Source organism: Salarias fasciatus, chromosome 7, assembly GCF_902148845.1.
Source record: "Salarias fasciatus chromosome 7, fSalaFa1.1, whole genome shotgun sequence".
NCBI lineage: Eukaryota > Metazoa > Chordata > Actinopteri > Blenniiformes > Blenniidae > Salarias > Salarias fasciatus.
Window position 1 is genome coordinate 19098924 of NC_043751.1, and position 21530 is coordinate 19120453.

The window sequence follows — 21530 nt, forward strand, 5'->3', positions numbered from 1 at the left end:
TTTAGGCTACTTAACTAAGTCTAAAGTCTAGTTTTGGAAAATTGGATGTGCTCTTGCACCTATTTGTGGGCCAGCTATAAATAGGGCCCTGCTGGCAACACATGCATGTCTATGATAGGCGGCTACAGATTTTCTTCTCAGACTCTGGCTCCAAAGCAACATTTGCACCATCTTAATGGTAAGTTGGATTTTTTTTTTAACCAAGTTTTGGGGTGCTTGAAAAACTTTTCAGCTGTATTTTAAACAGGCACAGCAAATAACGTGTCTGCTTGTAATGTTTGACCACTAACTGCCTTTCCCCAACCTGATAGCCAATCCTATTTTTAACTTGCTCCAATGTAAGTGCTTTGCTTGGTCAAAAAGGACAAGCATGGACTCTATCTGTGTGCCTGGGTTTTGTATGAACAAATAACCTTCAGTGTGTGCTCAGTGAGTTTCCAGCTGACTTTCTTTGTCTTTATTTCACATTGTTTCTCTTTTCTTTCCCCTTCATCAGGAGCTTTGACATGGATACCACACTTGATTTTAAGCCTTGATCTTTACAAAGACGTGGAGGTGAACACAGTGGTGTGCTGCGGCTGACACGTTTTTTCCTGGATTTTACATTTTTGGTGAATTGCATCAGAGAACAATGACTTCCAGGAGACCAATGACCCGTTCTTTTTCTGGCAATGGGAGGACGAGCAGCTTCAGTGAAGAAGATGGCAGCAATGGCCGTTCAGAAACCCGCAACACCTACCTGTCAAATGTTAGGCCTGAAAACAGGTACATAACCTTGTGTGTCACTGATTTGTTTGAGATTGTTTTCTTCTTGGATTGTTGATTTTTTTTTTTTTTAATTTGTTTGAATAAAGGAGTTTGTAGTGCATGTTGGCCAAGAAAGAGCCAAAAGGATCTGAGAGATCATGTCATTGGAACCCCCCCAAAAAAGCTTAGAATGTTTCTTTATATTTCACTCATGAGGCTTAAAAAGTCAGCAAATAAACAGTGAAACAAACCTTTTGGCATACTTTAAACACATCACAATACATTGGTCACATGAAATGCCACATGCTCATTTTCACAGCATATACATAGTATATCTGCAGTTTCCACAATGAGGAGGGCAACGATAAAACACTTCTAGGAGGTCTACCCATATTCAAATCTCAGTCATTGACTGACATTCCTTCGTTTGCCTCCTCTCTGAATAGCTATTCAAGGTATTCTCGCAGGCCCACGAGGTAATTCCTACTTTAAAACACTCCTCCCGACTAACAAGTTAACAAAGCAAACTGGTGTACCCCGAGAATGACAACACAAATGTTAACAGTGATGTCAGTGTTTAGTTTGTCCAGTGATTTTTGCGTTGGTTTCATTGCTGGATTGATAACTGTCTCTTGCTTGACATCTCGCAAGTTTCTGTTGTCACTTTTTCACATTCTCGTCACTACCAAAAATTTCCATTAACATCTATTTTCCCTGTTTAAGTAAGTGATTGGAATGCGTTGCTCAAAGGTGAAAGAGTCACTCAAATTATTGAAGTGAACTGTTAACCTGTCTCCTGTTTTTGGAAAGAGAAAACTGCTCTTTAATGCGTTAGTGTCTCTTTCTAGGAGCACATTGTGCAGCGTCATGGCTCAGCTGACCGAGGACATACAGCCGTCTTTTGAAACCACCTTGAAATCCAAGGCAGTATCAGAAAACTGTAATGTGAAATTCACCTGTGTGGTATCAGGTAGGTCATGTTTATCATCATATCAACTCTCATTTTTATTGAAATCTTTCACAATCATGTGAGATTGATATACGGAGATCTGAGTCAGCTGAAAACAGATGAAATAATTAAATTTTAAGCCGCCTACTTAACTTCTTGAAAATCACTGAAACCCTGAAGGCAATATCTTGTTGGAGCTGGTTTTTCTAGAAGTTCTGTTCAGCCTCAGGCTAATCCAGTGGGTGGACTCATCCAACAGCAGCAGCTGTTCTCATGTGACACAACACAGCATGATGCAACAGCTAACTAACCACACATTCAGGCCCCAGCCTGTGGACTGTGTTTTCTTCTTTCTAGTTTTGAGCTACCCTTTAGTGTAAGCTTGCATTCATCATGAATTGACATTATATCCATGCTTACAGGATACCCACCTCCCGAACTAAAGTGGTATAAAGATGATATGGAAATGGACCGGTACTGTGGACTCCCAAAGTATGAAATCCGAAAGAATGGAAAAACTCATACTCTTCATATTTACAAGTAAGGTTAATACAAATATACATTTTTAGAATTTAGGAATTTTCTGAATATCTGAGGCATGTAGATGATGTTTGTTTTCTGTTTATTTTCAAGCTGCACACTGGATGATGCCGCTATCTATCAGGTCTCAGCCAGCAACAGCAAAGGCATCGTTTCCTGCTCAGGAGTTCTGGAAGTTGGCACGATGAGTGAGTTTCAGATCCACCAGCGGTTCTTTGCTAAGCTAAAGCAGAAGGCGGAGAAGAAAAAGAAAGAGCCTGAGGTACAGACCAAGAAGGAAGACAAAGAAAACATTCGGAGGGAGAAACCACAGAGCAGCCCAGAAGCCCCCCCAAGGAAGCGATTGGTCCCACCAAGAGAAGAGAGAACATTGGTCAAGGAGCCTGCTGCTGTGGAGCCACTGGGAGCTGCTGGAGAAACTAATGGGATTAGCTCAAGAGATCAGGAAATGGCCCCTGTGGCACCAAAAGACAGTTGTCTACAGGATAAGGAACCCCCATCAGAAGACACTTTGGCCAAAAAGAGAATAAAGATGTCAAACGGCATAGATAGTAGCATCAAGAATACTAGTAGCACAAGTAGTAACAGAAGCCAGGTGAACGGAAACGGAGGGGAAAACTGTTATGATGGAGGAATGAGTTTGGCACAGTTCTTGTCTGAGACCCTCCAGTCCCAGACAAGTGAGGACAAACAGACCTCACCTCAAGTGGAGAAGCCAAAGGAGATGGATACAACTACAGTAAACTGTAGTACGGAGGCAGATAATGATCAGGAGAAGATAAGAAAAAAGAAAGAACTGGAGAAGACATTGCAGGAAGAATATGAGAAAGAGAAAAGAAGAGAGCAAGAGTTGTTTATAGAGAGAGAAAGAGAACGAGAGAGGCAGGTGGTAGCATTTCATACAGCTTCTCACAGCAAACATGCTCCAGAAAGCAAACATCACAGCAAGGGCCATAAAGATCATGACCATCACAACATCCATACTTCCATCTCCTCTATGTTTCATTCAGTCAAAGACTTTCTCTTTGGCAAGAGTAAGAAGGAGTGTCACGGCTCTCAGAATTCCCTGAATGACAATGAAGACCGGTATCATGAGCACCCGCTCACCTCAGTACAAGCCCCTCAACCGGAAATGCCGCCGTCGTTTCAGCTGCAGCCCCAACATCACACGCAGGCAAGCACACCGTCCACAGAGGAAGCCGTGCCAATGGAGGTGGATCAATCTGAAGAGCCCTCACGCAGTACGGATACAGAACAACAATCAGGATCACTGGAGCCAGTGAAGTCTACACAAGAAGATGGCGTTCTGCACACAGACTCTCCACCAGTTCAGTGTGAAACTGACGGTGCTGTAGAGGCCCTGCCAGTTTCTGAGGAGCCGCAGAGCGTCTGTACAGGTGAAGAAGCCTCACCTTCTGCGACTCAGGCTCTGACTCAGGTATGTAAGGTCGGGATGGAGCAATCTTGCTACCCTTGTGCTTGTCTCAACTCTTTCAGTTTCATTTGTGTGACAAGATCAAACATAAAAGGTGCTTATTTGGGTGAAAAACATGAGATTTTCAACTGTGAAGGTGTTCTTGATAAGGATCCGATAAAAAGTGTTTGATATACATACATGATTAAATGTTACTATGTCTTGACAGTACAGAAATCTTGGTAATGCAACATCTTTAAAATTGACAGTTGGATTTGACTGGTCAGCGATGGTGGAGTGAGGCGTGTTATCTCTGTGAAGTTATTCTTTAACGGCCCTGACATCATTCAGGAGTGATTCATGAAGCAATGCATTGTGGGGGGGAAAAAAAAGAACCTAATGGCAACTTGTTCTTAATACATGATGTGGGGGTGGGGGAAGTTGCGTGTCGTGCCACACACTGTCAGATTAGGATGCAGAATATCTCACATGTCGGCTGTGATGAATGAGACCACAGAGCGCCGGCGATCACGATGAAACCTGACGATTAGGAGTGCGTCTAGCGTTACAAACACGGCTTTGTATGACGGAGAACGGTGCGGTTTGGATGAGCGGTAGTATAGTGAATCCTGTGGCAGGTCTCAGCATGGGAGAAAGGACTCGCAACAGTGGCCACATTCCCCAGTACACCCCCACTTCTGTCTCAAAATAAACCTCTTCCTGATGTAGACAAGAGAGAGGAACACACTGTCACTTCAGTGTGAACAGTTTAGAATGGCGCTGAATTTGTGTTTGAGAGTGTTGTCTCAGTTTATACAGCTGTGACGATCTTAACACATTGTGGTTTAACAGTATGAGACCTCCTGTGACTTGCACACATTTTAGACCAGAGAACCACATAACATGTAGATACGTGTGCAGCTCTTAAATATTTCAATGAAAGTTTTCAATTGTTGCTCCGTTTTTTCATTTAAACTAAGCTGTGAAATAAGGTTTGACAATATTATGATTAGCTGTGTATAAAAATTCAATTAAAGTTTTTTTTTCTTCTTTTATCAGTTCCTTCATTTACAAAGTGAAAGTATGATAGTAATACAGTATGTTGTATCATTTTAGGGTTTCTTTGAGCTTGGATTTTTTTTTTTTTTTTTAACTGGTGTATGGCAAAAATACCAGTACCAATACATGTCATGCGTTGCTGAACGACACGTGGTAAAAGATGAAGTAATTGCGTTTAAGTATCCACCTGCTTGAGTAACTGAATATCTGTAAAGTGGAACTACAACTAAGCTAGTTCTATTGTAGGTATTAAGTCTAAGGCTTTATGGATGACTGATTGGAGGAAGTCACAGCATTTTTTATGAACAATGTTTTCTCACACGAGTGCGACGGCTATTCATACATAGGTGTAGCTGTGACAAGCACTTCATTTTTAGACTGAATGTGACACCGGTTCCTTTCCATCGAAAGCAGAAACTTCTTTTTTTTTTTTTTTGAGCAGCCACCACCGGCCAAACATGCTGTCACGAGGCCTCATGTGGTCACATAACTCTTGTGTATACATTTTAACGACATGTACTGCAAAAAACAGGAACTGAAGATGCACAAATATGTGTATGGCTTCTACTACACACACAGGCACGCATACACAGATAGATAGATAGATAGATAGATAGATAGATAGATAGATAGATAGATAGATAGAGTATGAAAACATTTAAAGGTTTTGTCAATCTCAGGTTTTGTTTTTTTGTTGTGGCTTGTCTTCTGTCAAGATGTAATCCATCGTTCATTCACAGCCTGCCAGTGCATTTATGTAAACAGCACGCCTATGTCAACCATGCGGGAATTCCTGTGAGAGTGTGTGTGTGTATGTGTGTGTGTGTGTGTGTGAGTGTGTTTGCATCTTTCACCAAGGATAACTGGTTGACTTTCAATCCAGAGATGTGAAAGTTAATTTACAATACAATTTTGTCATTTATATAAATCCTGTAAGCATTTTACTTTGTAAACTCTCACAGTTTTGTCAACCTTGCATGTGGTGAGAAGAATTAAAATTTCCTGAAATATGTTGAGAGGTCACAAAACAAGGCCGTGTCAGTCTTTTGAAGTTGTTCGCTCGTTCTAGTTACCGTTTACTTTGCTAATAACCAGTCAACTTTGTCGGCTGACTTCAGGTTTCTTCCTGTCAGGTGAGGATATAAAGCTGCTGGGACATATCAAGTGCGTCAGAATCTGTCAGCGTTCATACCCTTGTTGATTTATAGCAGAGGAATTTGTCTCAGTCTAAATGTGTCACACTGTCAAAGGTCATTGCTGTAAGTTAACTCTAATGAGCTTCTTAAAAACACTTTGGGCTTCTTAACATAAAATGAATGTTTTGAGTTTTTTTTTTTTTTAATTCAGTAAAATGAAAAATTTCCTGACATATTCAGTCAAAACGAAAGTTAGTTGTGTTTTGAGGTCATTTCAAAAGACAAACTTTGCTGTAGCTGCAGATTCAATGACTTTCTAAAATACTTTCTTTGTTTTTCTTTCTATTAGACTGAAGAGAAATATCCAGAAGTTGCGTCATCTTTTAAAGATTCACCCATACACCAAGCACCACCGTCCCAAGAAGATTCACCACAGCCGAATGTTGCAAGCAATGAGTCCTCGCCATGGAAAGATAATTCTATTTTTCCAAAAACCCAAGCCCAAGATGATAAAGAAAACTACCCCACAGCCACCCTCTCTAGTTTGGAAGATTACAGCGCTCCCCCTCAGAGCATTATCTCCGTGGCAGAAAGCCTCAGCGTTGGCGAGCCAACCACAGAAACTTCGCACAAGGAGGAAATAAGTGTTGATAACAGTAACAAAAAATGCGAATCTGACACAGAGGAAGGCCTTAGTTCGAATAAGTTACATGGGGAAGAGAAAGACGAAGTGAAATTGAACAAACAGGTACGCTCAGATATATATAAATCTGAGATTACAAGATTAGTCGGATCAACATTTTCTCCAGAAGACCAAATTGAGCCGATTGAATCTAAACCATCTGATGAGATACTTCTGCCTCCGTCTGGCGTGGCAGGATGTCGGGCCGACGGAGATTATGCAGATGAAAAGACCACTGCAGTCCCGGAGAGTTTAGAATTGGGTGACCTAAAAACGCAGTGCACATGTGCCCCTGCTCCGTCAGAGGAAATCACAGAAGACCACAATGCTGATGCATTACAGAGTTCAAACCTTCACGAATTTGTGCATGAACTGGAAAAAGTGCAGAGTAGTGATTTATTAGTAAAAGAGTTAAGGAGAAATGTGTCTGACTGTGTCGAGACAGAAGAACAAGTACATGCAGGAAGTCAGAGTGTCGAGGTGGAGAGTGAATGTTTGCAGACTGAAGCAGAAAGCGGACCCGTAGTGAAGGTGGAGGATGTCTATGAATCTAAAATCTATTCAGTAACACAAAAAAATGAGAATGGTGCAAATGTTTTGGAGGATTCAAGTAATAATCCTCATGAAGAAAACGGTGAGAGATTAGAGAGTTGGCCCTCAGAGAATATTCCTTCTGTTCAAATCCCTGCTATTGATCAGAGCTCAGATATTAAATCAGTTGAGCCCAATTTCACCCCAAATGATCATTTTATAATCCCCAAAATTGAAATAATGGAGCCAGAGCTCAAAGAATGTACTTTACCTTTAACAATATTGGCCAAAAACCAGCCAGAGCTGACAGATTTGCAAAATTGTGATGCAACTCTTGTGTCAGCGGTAATGAATCAAGATCAGAGCATGGAAGATTCTCCAAGCTTGTTTCCCACACAGAAAGGTATGCAGAATAATGATCTTCCCTCACCTACGCAAAGTGTGCAGGAAGCTGCTCAGTTTTATGAGGCAGAAAAGCCAGAATGGGTGGATCCACATGGGAAAAGCAGCAAACAGCTCCCCCAGTTGGATTTTGCATCAATTCCGGTTATAAATGTTTCATGTACCGATGATAAGGAGAGTGAATCATCTGTAAGCACCAATATGCCAAATACACAACAGGATTTCGACCCTCCAAAACTGCCTTTGTTTGTGGTGCCACCCATCTCTATCACTTGTCATGAAAGCGATCCTGAACTGAAACTGCCAACTCACAGAGAGAAAACAGAAACAGAATCTTCAGATGGCATGCAGGGGACAAAGTCTGATGTTGGCAATACTATAACAGTGACGTCAGAAAAAACTGAAACTCAAAGGCAGGAGGTTGAGGAAATGTCAGAAAATGTGATAAAAGAGAACACCCCCATGACTCTGTGTGAAATTACAATACAGAAGGTTGGTGACGGTGTGCCACCGGTCTCTCAAAGGACAGAGGAAAGCTCTGTACCAGAAATCTCCAAACCAAAGCCTGTCAAGGATATTAGAGTGGAGAACTCAACTTTAATTGAAGAACTCCAGAAAAGGAGAGGGTCTGTTGAAAGGCTCACCTCCAAACCCCCAGCATATCCGTCACTCAGTCCAGCCAGTCTCCGCAAATTTATGTCCAAAGCCGCGCCAGACTCGGACAATGAGGCCGTTACCTCTGCGGGCGACAAGGCAGAGGATGATCTCAGTGGAGGCTCGACACCAACATCATCCCTCTCCTGTGAAAGCAGTCCCAGGATGAAACGCAGAGACAGTCTGACGCTCATACGGTCCGCCACGCCTGAGGAGCTGGCCTCCGGCGCGCGGCGCAAAATCTTCATGCCGAAACCTAAAGACGACGCAGAGGCGTCGGTGTTCGGTGTGCTCGATGCACAGGGCAAGAAGGAGGGTTCTTACATGTCACCCAGCCAGGCTCGCAGAGCAGCGCTGCTGCAGGCTGGTACGGGACAAAGCACCCCACCGATGGAGCGGCGCTCGCCGCTGCTGAGCCGCCGGAAGGCCACCTTGGAGGTGCCCAAAGTCATGGAGGAGCCACCTGTCGAGGAGCCAGCCAGCAACAAGCGAGAGGACAAACCAGCTGAAAAGAAGTTAGACCCACTGAAAGGTAAAAGTCAGTCTTTGTTTATGCATGCAAAACATGATGTTAAGGAAAAGGAGGAACAATTTCACTCATTTTCACACACTTTCTACATCTTTGCACAAGTGCATCTCACTCTGTCGATGTCTGTTGTCTGATGAAGAGTAAACAAAAAAATGAACCGTACTAGAGGCCTCAAACAAATTTTGAAAAACATGGCGTGTGATAAACAGTTGAAGCATCAGAATGTCTGTTCAGCACGGCCGGCTGCGTCTTGACACTGAGCATATATTTCCTCTCTCTGGTGCGCCTCCAGCTCCACAGGTAATCCGGAAGATCAGGGGTGAGCCATTCCCAGATGCCTCGGGACACCTGAAGCTGTGGTGCCAGTTTTTCAACGTGCTCAGTGACTCCACCATTAAATGGTACAAAGATGAGGAAGAAATACTTGAGGTGAAGAGAAGGTAAGGCATGAAGTCTGATTATTGCTGTTACAGTCCAGCCACCTGATACAGCAAATCACATGTTCATTTGTCTTGTTGGTTTTTTAGAAAAAATAACTCTCACCTCTTTTTTTTTTTACTATAATTCTGTGGATTTCCAGTCAGAAATGACTGGCAAACCCTGAAACTGTGCGTGAGTCAAAAAGGAAACAATAATACTTCCAAGCAGGATTCCTTTGGGCCTCAGAGTACATCGCGTGGCCCTGTGTTATGCTCATACACTCACTGCAGAGATGTCCAGCCCATGTGACTGTGAAACCCACAGCTGTGACACAGCGAGGTGCATCTCTGGCTAGACACAGAAACTGTAACCTGACACAATATTTTCCCATCTCCAGGGAGCATTAAAAGTCTATATATGTGCCGGTGGCTGCTGTGTCAGCAGACTGCTGTCACACAGTGCGATCGTCTGTCTCACAGCGACACCTTGTGGGTTGATGGTGAATCTGAACTGGGATACATTTCTTCATGATGTTTTTATTTATATTTTTTTTTCTTCAAGTGGTGGTGATGAAAGTCAAGTCGCACTGGCAATTGTTATGGCATCCAGCCAAGACTGTGGCGTGTATGGCTGTACCATCAGTAATGAATACGGGACGGACACCACCGACTTTCTGCTCAGTGTCGATGGTGAGAGACAGCAATCTACATTTAGCATCAGATAAATTGTCTACCTAATGTCTAATACTGTGTGTGATTTTTTTCCCCCTAGTTCTGTCAGATATACTACTCAAAGATGAATTGGAAGGTATTGTCTTGTCTGGCTACCTTTGTGTCACATCAGCCCTTTTAAAGACTTTCTATAAATTACAACTTGTAACTCTATTTCTGTGCTTCCCTTAGTTGGAGAGGAGATAGAAATGACCCCGATGCTGTTCACTAAAGGCCTGGGTGACTGCGGCAGCTGGGGCGAGAAGTACTTTGGCCGCATTATGACTGAAACGGTGCACATGGGCGAGGGCTACGCTCACAAAACCAGCAAAGCCAAGGTCATTTATGGTCTGGATCCTGTCTTTGAGTCAGGAACCACATGCATCATCAAAGTTCAAAACCCCATTGCTTATGGAACCAAGAATGAGAGGAACCTCTCAGAAAGAAATCAAGACATTACAAAGCAAGTGAGTATTTTAACAGTCTCAGAATCCTAAATAAATTGCTCACAATGAATTCCAGTAACTGCAGCACACACTTTTTGCTTCTTATAAATCGTTTTTCAGGAATGTAAAGTCCAAAACATGATTCGAGAATACTGTAAAATCTTTTCGGCTGAAGCAAGAGTTAATGAGAACTTTGGCTTTTCACTGGAGTAAGTACAGCATTTCAAGACAATCATTTATCCTTGTGTAAAACATGAAGCGCATCTTGTGATCACCCTGCTTATGTCTTGTGATCCCCACAGAGTGACTCCCCGGTATCTGATGTACCGCCCTGCAAACTCTGTGCCGTACGCAACAGTGGAAGCCGACCTTACGGGCGACTACCTTAAATATGCATGGATGGATCCTCAGGGCAAGCTGTTCACACAAAACGGATCAGAGGTGGAGCAGAAATGCAGCACCTTCCAGCACTGGATCCATCAGTGGACGCACGGCAATTTGCTCGTCACTCAACTGGAGGGTGAGCCATAACCAACCTATGTGTTATGTGTTTATAGACACAATAAATTAAAAAAATGCCCTGTGTTTTATGTTTGCAGGTGTTGAAACAAAGGTTACAAACATCAGAGTTGTGACAAAGTCAAAAGGGTTTGTATTGCATCAAAAGCTTATTATTTTGTTAACGCCTGCAGTAAAGCAACAATCAATCACTCGATCAAACTTTATTTATACACCATCTTTTGTGCAGTTCAAGATAATTTAAAGTGCTTACAGACAAGTGATAAAATAACAAGACAAAACAAGACAGAAAGAAAAAGGCAATAAAGATATGCTAAGAATAATTATCGAAATGGAAAAAAAACTGAATTGCAAAATATCTGCAGGAATATAAATAAATCAAACTTTAAAATAAAATCAAGGCAAGGTAAAGTTGATGCTGAAAAATAGTAATAAAACTAATTTGAAACAGATGAGAGACAAATTAAAAGCAATCAAAAAAAAAAAGGAAAACGACTGAAAAATCTTCCCAACTGGGTGTTTCCTTTATTTCAGATATCAAGGACTGACTGAGTGCGGCTCTCCTGAGGTGTTCGAACAGTTCCTGACACAACATCAGTGCAACTACTACTGCGGCCTTCTCGGCCTGCGCCCACTGAAGTCCATGGACAGTCTGCAGCAGCCCGCCAAGATCAAGGGCTCCAGAAGCCCCCTGCTCAACCGCAAGCTGGGCGGCAGCAGCCCACAGCTCCAGCGAAAGGGACAAAGCCCTCAGCTGTCTAGAAAGCCAAACTCGAGCCCAAAAGCTAGTAGAAAGGCCCAAGAGACAGATGAGAGTAAAGCCAAAGCCAAGCCTGCAGAAACTCCTGACGCTCTTGAAATGAGGTAGGAGGGGAAAAAAAAAAAGGCTGTTTGTTTAGTTTAAGTTGTTTCTTGCCACTGATGAAAGGCAACAAGGACTTGAAGAGGAAGAGTTAAGATGGGGAATAAAAGTGACTTCTTAAGCTGGAATATAGCGTTGTAAAAGAAAAAAAAAAATACTGTGAACTTCCAATAATGGCACGTCCAGCCTCTGTCTGGACAGTTAACTTCTTACAGTGACATAAAAGCTTTATGGCATTTGGAGTGGCGAGCACAGCGCTTTTTAAAACCTCACAAGCAACAGAAAGTGAAGACTTTTTCATGCTTTGTTTTTTTTTGTTTTTTTTTTTTTTTAATACCAGTGGAGAAAAGAAGCTGCGGGTCACACTAAATCTGACATGAGATTGACTCTAAACCCTTTTCTCAGAGTCTTATCAGCTCTATGAGTCGACACCTCTCCAAGCAACATCTGTAATTCAAGGCATTCAAAAACACTGAGGTTTAGTATGGAAATAACCGCGACCACAGAAGGTGTGTATGTATTGTTCATGAGCAGAATGTATTGTTGGGAAACACTGCGCGGTCACCTGTGACGTCTGGTCTGCGTGCAAGGAAGGAATTGTATTATAGAGATTATAGTTATCACATAAAAAAAGAACAAAAACAGGGCCTTTGTAGCTTTTCTTTACACAGCAAAGTTGAGCTCATGCTGTGAGTTACAACAATACAATTTTTAGATTTAAAATGTTAGTGTGCACTTTGTTTTTGCATTAATTTTTCAGGACTTTATGTCTCTATGTTTATTATGGGAGGAGCCCTCTTAACAGTAAATTGCTCACAATAAATTCCAATAATCACACTTTTTACTTGATTTAAATCTTTTTATCAGCAATGTGAAGTTCAAAATGTGATTAGAGAATCTTTGTGACTGTTGGTTTATATACTGCGTTTTTGCAACAGTTTCTTCAGTCCTCCGGAATATGGTGACAAATCAAAGAGCCACAAGAGGATTCCCAGTAAAATCTTTTACTATAGTATGCTCGTGCTTGCAAATGAGCCCGTAAAGGAGGTCCGCACAGTTTCTAGGACTTGACCTATGGAACCTAGTCTATAAACAACAGGAAACACAATAACCAAACCAAGCAGACTCCAAACTTTAAGATGACTATTGATCACTGTATGTAGTTTGTTTTTTTATTATTATTAGTAGTATTATTTCCTGCAGAGAAGAGCAATTTGTGTTAATTTTCAGACCTAAATCAGTACTTGTGTCTTTTTTTTATAGGTTTTAAAGCCATGACAGTCAGCGGGAGTGCAATAGCAGTGTCATGTTTTCAGCTTTCTCATGGGTTAACATGGGTACCGAGACAAATTCCAACAGTGGTCTGTCGTCACATAGCACATAATGATGAGCCAGCAACAACATATCTTTAGGAATTCCCGTCATGAATTCTTGGTTAATGATCAATAAGAGCCTTCAAAAAGCAACTCGCAAACTTCAACCGATGTTATTTATGAGTTCACTGATTGCATGAAGCCTTATGAATGAAAAAAAAGCACGGTTCAGGTAAATACATAACTAAATATATAACTAAATATCTGAATTAATAGCAAGACAAACGATAACACATGCGTGAGGGGGCGTATGAGTGATTGCGTGGGAGAATAAATGTGTGTTGTCACAAGTGCGCTGTCTTTGATATGTTACACCATGTCAGCGAGACCTTCTTTTTTTAAAAATAAATGTCTAAAACAAGTATGTGCATAATTTATTTTTGACTCCTTTTACGCAAAATTGCAATTGCATCAATCTCAACATTCTAGACAGTTATTTTTTCACTTTTTTTTCAGTATTTACATTCATAAAATTGTTGATGCATGTATATTCCCTGAGTTACAATTCATAAAGCTGTTCATTTTAACCTGGCTTTACACAGAAGCCTAATTTTGAAGTTTTATACAGCGTTATACATGACAGGTACATTCATCTTCAACATTCCTATTTATACTTTTGCATACTGCAAATGTCACAAGTATATACAAATATGGAGAAATGTGAATGAAAGAACAGACATCGAGACTCAAACTTTGAGGCAGAAAAGAGAATCAGAGACAAGTTTGTAAGGTAGTGCAGTATAACGTTTGTACAGCAATTCATGTATAGATATCCTGCACTCATTTGACTTGTCATTAGTGTATTAATCTACATGGAGCTTTATCCTATTTTTACACGATTCAGTAGGTCAAGTAGAGTAAAATAAAACATTTCTTTCAATGAAATATAAATGATATGTTTACTGACTGAGAGGTTGGTTTGTAATTTGAGATGTTGTGCCATGTTGCCATCTTCATGGTTTTTATTCTAAAGGCAGAATTCAGACACACCCTTTACTGTCAACTGTTATATTTTTAAGAAAAATATCATCCTCAGTGAACACTACTTATTACACATTACATTGCTTCAAGGTTTTAACAGTGTAATTTCACTGTTATTTTAATTTACCGGTTTAGATTCTTGTGTAAATGAGTGTGTATTAATGGTTGTGTGTTTCTCTGTGTTTGGCCTTAGGCCATATTCTGCTGGATGAGCACCACTTTGCCACAACCTCATTTTGAAAAAAGTGGTTTTGGATTAAAGCCCATCAAAATGGAAAAGATGGCCCCATATACCAAAAATGTGGTTCACAAATGTGCACGTGTATAGCTGCCACTCAAATTATTCAGAGTAAATTCAACCGGTTAAGAGCGTTAAGGGTGTTATACATGGAAACATGTCTGCCAGCATGTCCCGATAAAAAAAAATATTGTAATTTTTAGTGTGTGAAGTTTCTAAGTTCTTGCTCGAGGTCTCTGAGTATGTTGTTCCCCTTTAGCAGACCGCCTCAGAAAGACCACAACACTTACAACACTCTGTAAGAAATGCTGTTGCATTGACAACTGTGCTCCACGATCCTTCAAATGAGATGGTACCGTTGTTGACAGTGCTGCAAACCAATGAATTACACTCGTCAGTGCAAACAGCAACATAACTGTTTAGACACACATTAAAGAATATCAGCTAAAATGAGCTCTGTTTCCCAGCCCCCAGAATACTGTTTTCATTGGAAATGTTGGCGCATACCTTCGGAAGAGATCCTCACAACAGCTTTGGATGTTTGGAATTGTGCTGTTAAAAGCTGATTCCTGAAACAGCCTCAAACAGTCAACCGGGGGAACAAAGAGGAGTCCTGAGAAAGAGAGAGAGAGAGAGAGAGAGAGAGAGAGCAGTTCAGTTTGTCTGCGATATGAGATGCTCTTCAGTTTGACTACAGAAAGCAGATTTACCTGCGATGCAGGCGTTGACGAGCGATACGCATGTGCCGGTGAGCATGGCTCTCATAACCAAAGCTGAGACGTCGCCTCTTCTTGATGGGCAGATGGATGCTGCAAGCAAAAAATAAAACTTGAGAAGAATTTAGGGTAAAAAAAAGAAAAAAGTGACAATGACGTGACGAAATACTCACACAGGCCTCCAATCATAATCCCCAGAGAGCTGAAATTAGCAAACCCGCACAGAGCATAAGTGGTGATTATTTCTGATCGGATCTGAAACGAGAAAAACCCTGTTGAGTGGTTTTGCTTCATGTGAAAACACTGTTATTTTTGATGTTCGGCGATCAACTATTTACTCACAGAAATCCACTGTCTCTCCCCTCCGATGACTTCATCGATACCACTGAGTCTGCTCGTCTTCAGTGCAGATAATTTCTCATAAGCCACAAACTCGTTGAGGAAGAGTTTTGTGCCAATAAGTTCAGCCACGGTGAAACTCTCGTCGTATGGGATTCCCATCATGAAGGCCAGAGGCATGAACAGGTATGAGCAGATGAGCTATGAGGACAAACAGAAAACGGTGTAAGGATTATATTCAGCTGTAGATAAAAGCCAATAGGTGAAACAATGAATTATTCAATAAAAACTGATCTAACTGTTAAATATATAGGTTTGCAAAATAAACTATGCCATTGCTTGTTTGTCTTTGACTAAAGCATACCTCAAATGTGACTTCAGGATATCCCACCATGCCTCCAAACCAGCTCAAAGCCTGGTTTATAAATGCAAGAATAGCAATGAAAGCTACCAGGTTCGCTGCGATGTTTGCAACCAGACCGATTGAGGCAGACGCTCCACTGCTGGCAGCCTCCAAGATGTTCTGCTCATCACTAGAAATTGAGGGAAAAAAAAAAGTCATTCAAATCACAGAAGTAGAGCAAAAACACGTGCGCGGTAAAGGGAGAACGTAGCAGGTACAAACCCACAAGCCATTTCGATACTCTTGTTTGACGTGAAGACGCTCTTCTCTGTCTCTGGGTAGGACAGCTTCGAGATGGCCAGAGCACAGGGAGCAGCCATGACAGAGGCAGATATCAAGGAAGATGCATCAATCTGGACAGAGACAAAGCAAATTATATGAAAAAAAAAAAAAAAAGTCTAGACACGTTGGATATGAGTCTGTTTTGAAAAAATAAATTATAAACCTCAGTTTTAGTTCAAAATAAAAATATTGAATGAGGTTTTGTTGTGTTTTTTTGGCTACAGTTGAGATAGGCATGAGAATTAAAATTCATAAATAGCAAATATACTGTATATAGATAAGGGCTGTTCATAAAACACGTCTTATAAAGAGCTTAATTATGCAATAAAGTCACAACTCTCAGTTTTTAGATAAACTGTTGTCTTTACTCTGTCATTTCCAATTAAAAGAAAATGGAATCAATCAGGAACAAGCATTTCCTCCAACAATATAACTTATTTATGTTTTTCTCTTCTTAGTAAAACAGTTGTTGCATTCATTTTTGTGAAACACATTATTTGCTAGTTGGAAAGTGCTCATTAAATACTGACATGAAAAGAGTTTAATCTCACCCCAAATGAGATGAATGCCCCCATGACACTGCCTGCGATCGTGGCAAACCCGGCAGTCATAACGGCGTGGATCTCGGATTTGGTCATGTCCTTCAAATAGGGGCGGATCAGCAGTGGCGCTTCAGTCTAATGCACAAGAAATCACAATTTGGTCAGGACTTCTTCCAGTTTTCCCAAAGTGTAGCGACACTGCTGGTTAAATAAAGCACTGTAAAGACATAAAACTCTGAGCGGAGTACCTGCCCAACAAATATATTGCCTGCCACGCTCAAGGTCTCCGTTGCAGATGTTCCCAACGTTATCTGCATAACCCATGAGATCTGAAAAGACAAAAACAACATGGCTCTTGGCTACATTATAATTCTGCAGGTGTAAGCACACCCACACCAGGAAAGATACACACGATGCTGTGCGGTTAATGATTTACCTTCGTAATGACCCACTGCATTACGCCCAAAAAGTAGAGGATCGACATCACGCTACTGAAGAACACAACAATGGGCAAAGCCTGAGAGGGAAATGCAAAAAGTTCAGTTTTTTTTTTACAGCATTTCTTGTCATCTTGGTTCAGTTTTTAATTCTGAAGAGGATTTAACTCTAGACTTATGCACTTACTTGAAAGGCAAAAACACTTTGAATCAGATCGGGCCCGAAAACAAAGCTTGAGCCTGCTTTTGTATAATCCAGGAAGGTCTGTAATCACAGGATAAAAATAAAACTCTAATTACATCGATTTAATCACACATTTTTTTCCCACTTTCCATATTTACCTGGTATTTATTACACTAGTGGTTATTAGAGTTTACAGTAGGAAGCAAATTTGCCCTGTGGTGGAGATAATGAGCATAACTAAGCAAATAAAAACTGATTAGGGAAGCAAATCTCAGTCTTGACGTCGTGTTGACCCAACCCTTGCATGACTAAAGAATGAGAATGAACAGCATAATAAAGTAGCTCTAAAGATAAGAACATAGGAGACACTCAGGTAAAAACACTGTGGCCTGGGAGATAAGATACATACAAGCAAAGTCTGCTGTGCAAACTGAGAGCTGTGAATCAGCAATAAAAAAAAACTCTGAAGAAATAATGGATCACACATTCTCCACTCACACTTTCTCTTTTATCGTTTGTTGTTCATGTACGTAATAGATGAATGGCTCGAATCAAATCAGCTGGAAATTAAGAATCTCAGTTCCAGATGGTGATTAAATGACATTTTGAATCTTTGAAGTGTAATTCAAAAAAAATTCTTGAGCCGCACTGAGAAGCAAAAACCTGGCCAAAATGACACAATATTTCATTTCTAGCGAGAAATGTTTCCACATTTGAAACCACCCTTTTGTGCATTTCTGCATAAGATTGATACATATTATTCAGCAGCACTACTGATGTACTAAAAATGTATTGTTCTATCTCTGTTTCTTCTGTTCGTTGGCGCAGTGAAGAATTAAGGAATACATTTATTTATTGAATTTACTAATAGCAAAAAGAAAAGAAGAAGAAGCAAAGAACTTCTAAAGTTGTTTTGCACTTGCATGGTCATACTTGACAGGGATTGAGCATAATAATTAACTTTGAGATTAGCTCTTCGGTTTATCAGGACACAAGCGAGTTTTTGTGCTGGCGCCTCCCGGTTCCTCTTTTTATTTCTTGGATAGCGCCCAGTTATTTATGATTTATTTTTTTTACTGTTTTATTCACCTGAGTGAATCTAAACGTAATACCTGTACTTGTGTTCCAAGCCACTCGAAAGCAATAAATCCAGGTTCTGTCCGTATGACAAACAGGCCGATACAGAACTGCAGCCCCAGCCCCCAAAACACAGGCCTCCATGACACCTATAAAAATAAAACAGAAAGGAAGTATCTTGATCATCTTTTATCAGCCACTCCCGATACAGTATTGAGTTATTGCAAGGAAGCACTTCTGGTAAGTCTTGATATGATAAGACGAGGCCAAACGATGTATCCAAAGTCTCAGCTCAACGCAGAGATAGAAGCCATTACGAAACAGGCGTCGCCAGCGGTCACTCGTCCCTCAGCTCGAGGAGACACTCACCATTGTCCTGTGCGCGGAGAGGAGGAAGACCAGCACGACATACATGCACACGCCGCCAAAAGAGATAAGCTGCTCGGGACGCTGGCTTGTGTCTAAAACGAGCCACACCACAAGCAGAACCAGAACCACCAAAATGAAAACCCTGTGAAAGACAGCGAGACACTCAGTGACATGTTCCATAAGCATGTTATCACAGTGAAATTGTACAAATAATGAATCCATTCACCATTTCAGCCATCTCAAGTTGGCTTTGAAGATTTTGACGACAGGCTTGAAACACCGGCTGATGTTTTTTCCTTGGTACTTCTTCACAAGTTCATAGGATTTGGCGGCAACAGCCAAGCTGGTTAAGACGACGAGAGCGATGGCTCTCTGGAAATCCAAAACACAGGCTGCAATAAAGTACGCCACGTAACCTACAAGAGGAGGACAGTTTGTTGGGTCAGAGTTGGTAGAATGGTAGAAAAGTCCATTCTGCACAATAAACAGCGCTCAATGAAGAGACTGTCGATATTACCGGCTCCGAGGACGCCCAAGACAATGGCTTTGAATATCCTCGAGTGATCTTTGATGTAGTTTTCTGTTGCATTTATCGGCTGAGCAACTTTGCTAAAGTATAGAGCAAATCAAAAGGAGAGTGGAATCAGTTTTCTTCTTCTAAATGAATACAAATCATATATTATCCATTCTGTTATCAGTTTCACATTAAATACATTCACTCCCTACAGTCTCACAGGTTTTAAGCTGCAAATCATGAGTGTAAACATGAGCAACACTGCAGAAACACAATGCTGTAAACCTGCTGCATTACTACAGCCAGAGGTATTAAAGGCATTCATACTGTAATGTTGCAAAAAGCTGCTCGCGAACACACCTCAAGTATGATCCCAGTCCCTTTTTCTTCTTCTCCTTTATATTTTCGGTGCTGCCACTATCAGTAATATTGTCCTCCTAAGGAAATAAAAATACTTTATTTTTCAGAGGAAAGAAAATATCAGCTCATTGATATTAGAAAATAAGAAAAATGGATACGAACCTCTAATTCAAAACCCTGGTTGTCCACACCGTGTCCATTGGCACCGATGACACTTTTGAGCTGTACATTGTTTTCTTCCACTGAAAAACATAAACAAAGTTCATCTTTATCCAGCAGCCAGTGTGAAAATGCTGTTAACTTAAACCGTCAAGAATGCCAAACAAGTCTGAATGCACACTGAGATTTAAAAAAGAAAAAAAAAAAAGGCTTAAAAAGAGGTCTGGGAAGGTAAACAAAAATCCTGATCCGATACAGCAATACAAACAGCTTCATTCAAGGCAAAGCAGAGCTAATGGCTTACTTATTGCGCCTCCTCCTAAAGCCGGCCGTCGAATGCCTGCGCTGTGAAACACACAGCAGGAAAATATACTCTGCCCTCGATGGAGCTTCTTATCATTAATTAACAGACACGTTACGTACTGCTCTGATTTCAAAGGAAGAATGCAGTGGAGGCAAAAGCACCACGCAACAGAAAGGATTTGTATTACAACACCTGGTTGAACGTGAGTTTCGACATGCGCACCATTTGCCAGATTAGTGGAACAGCTGATAGAAACACTTGAACACTTGCCAGAGTGTAAAAGGTTATATTCAAAAAGACATGAGATAATGAAAGGAATGAACCAGGAGTGTCCTCAGCTGTGGCTTTGCTCAGCACATGATTCATGGAAGTTAGGAAAAAGTCTATTGTTTGCTCAGAGAGCATTCTAAAAGTAGATCTGTCACAAGCATTTGAACCGTCAACCCGATGAAGAAGTATGAGTGGCCATCACGCAGACACATTGTCGCAAGAGGGATTTTTCATCATTTGCACATTGATTTCAACTTATCTAAATAACTCAGTGTGGAGAATAAATCATTGCTCCACACTGTCATGTATGATATTACAAAACACATTTGGCAGAACAGAAGAAGAAGAACCTTAATACTCATGATTGCATGATGGATCCCATTTCAAAGCCTGTTAGAATTTGAGTTTAAAGTGATCTAAAACAGCATGCAGTTTGAATTTGAAAAGTAGAAAACATCTCCAAATGAGGATTTACACAGGGAGCCTTACAATTTCCATTGGAATAGAAACTTACGAACATACAGTAAATAGAATAGAAATAACTATATTGTGATTTCAGGGGACACCATGTTGAGGGTAAAATTAACTTACATTTGATGTCAAACTCATTTTGTTTATGCATTGTTGCGATTAATGACCACACCGATTTTTTTTGCTGGACAATCAAGGGTCCGCAAAATCCTCTGCAGCAGTTATCTGCTCGATTGATCAGATAACGGTGTAATCTGTACTTTATTTTCAGGGTGATGGTTCATGAATGGATATCAAAGCAGCTCCTTGTAAATTCTCCCTGCAGGTCAAATGTGAGCTGATCACCCACATAAAGATTTATGATTCCTTTCAATGAAAGTTTTTTTTTTCAGGGATCGTCACACTCAGACAAGGCGCAGGTTGTCGGCACAGTGTTTCAGACTCAAAGTGCAGGCTGTTGGGTTCCAGTATGCGTTTAGAAAGCCTCGCAGACACTCAAATCGACAAGTTAATGAGGTGAACAACTGATCTTGGAGCACAGCATGAAGAGAATTGGTTCAGTCACCCAAATTATTCACATTTTCAACATCTCATCGGCTTCCCAATAGGCTGAACGTAACTGCTTAGAGTGGCAGTCAGAGACATTACTGAGACACACACACACTTGTTTCACCTGCAAATACACTTAAAGGCTCTTTTTAGTTTTCCATGACAACAACACAAGTAACACAACAAATCTGAATGAACCCTCATAGGGCACATATGTAAAGTCAGATGTTTTTGTTGAAGGGTATATTCATGTTTCAAGATTTTAAAGCCAGTTTTACAATAGTGCATGCAAGTTATGCAATCAAATCTTTTGCAGAGGACTGTGTAACTGACCAAAGACACACATAGTAAAGTTGAGGTAA

At 40.9% G+C, this 21530-nt stretch overlaps 2 protein-coding genes across 2 annotated transcripts; one reads left to right on the plus strand and one right to left on the minus strand.

Annotated features, from left to right (window-relative positions):
• Window positions 1–631: 631 nt before the first annotated feature.
• On the plus strand, window positions 632–11649 carry alpk3a (alpha-kinase 3a). Its single transcript, XM_030095892.1, has 14 exons — window positions 632–765; window positions 1194–1223; window positions 1596–1717; window positions 2119–2236; window positions 2330–3674; window positions 7950–8646; window positions 8936–9083; window positions 9625–9752; window positions 9835–9870; window positions 9966–10240; window positions 10340–10428; window positions 10522–10739; window positions 10819–10867; window positions 11273–11649. Exons 1-14 carry the CDS (start codon window positions 632–634, stop codon window positions 11604–11606), a joined length of 3723 nt encoding a protein of 1240 aa, XP_029951752.1. The 3' UTR covers window positions 11607–11649.
• Window positions 11650–14432: 2783 nt separating this feature from the next.
• Window positions 14433–20770, minus strand: slc28a1 (solute carrier family 28 member 1). Its single transcript, XM_030095899.1, has 18 exons — window positions 20740–20770; window positions 19578–19657; window positions 19416–19492; window positions 19059–19150; window positions 18768–18957; window positions 18542–18683; window positions 18208–18321; window positions 17099–17176; window positions 16911–16991; window positions 16723–16803; window positions 16484–16609; window positions 15873–16003; window positions 15612–15780; window positions 15251–15448; window positions 15082–15163; window positions 14903–15001; window positions 14700–14805; window positions 14433–14562 (listed from the first exon to the last, which is right to left on the minus strand). The coding sequence occupies exons 1-18, from the start codon at window positions 20768–20770 to the stop codon at window positions 14448–14450; spliced, it is 1992 nt and encodes a 663-aa protein (XP_029951759.1). The 3' UTR covers window positions 14433–14447.
• Window positions 20771–21530: the final 760 nt, after the last annotated feature.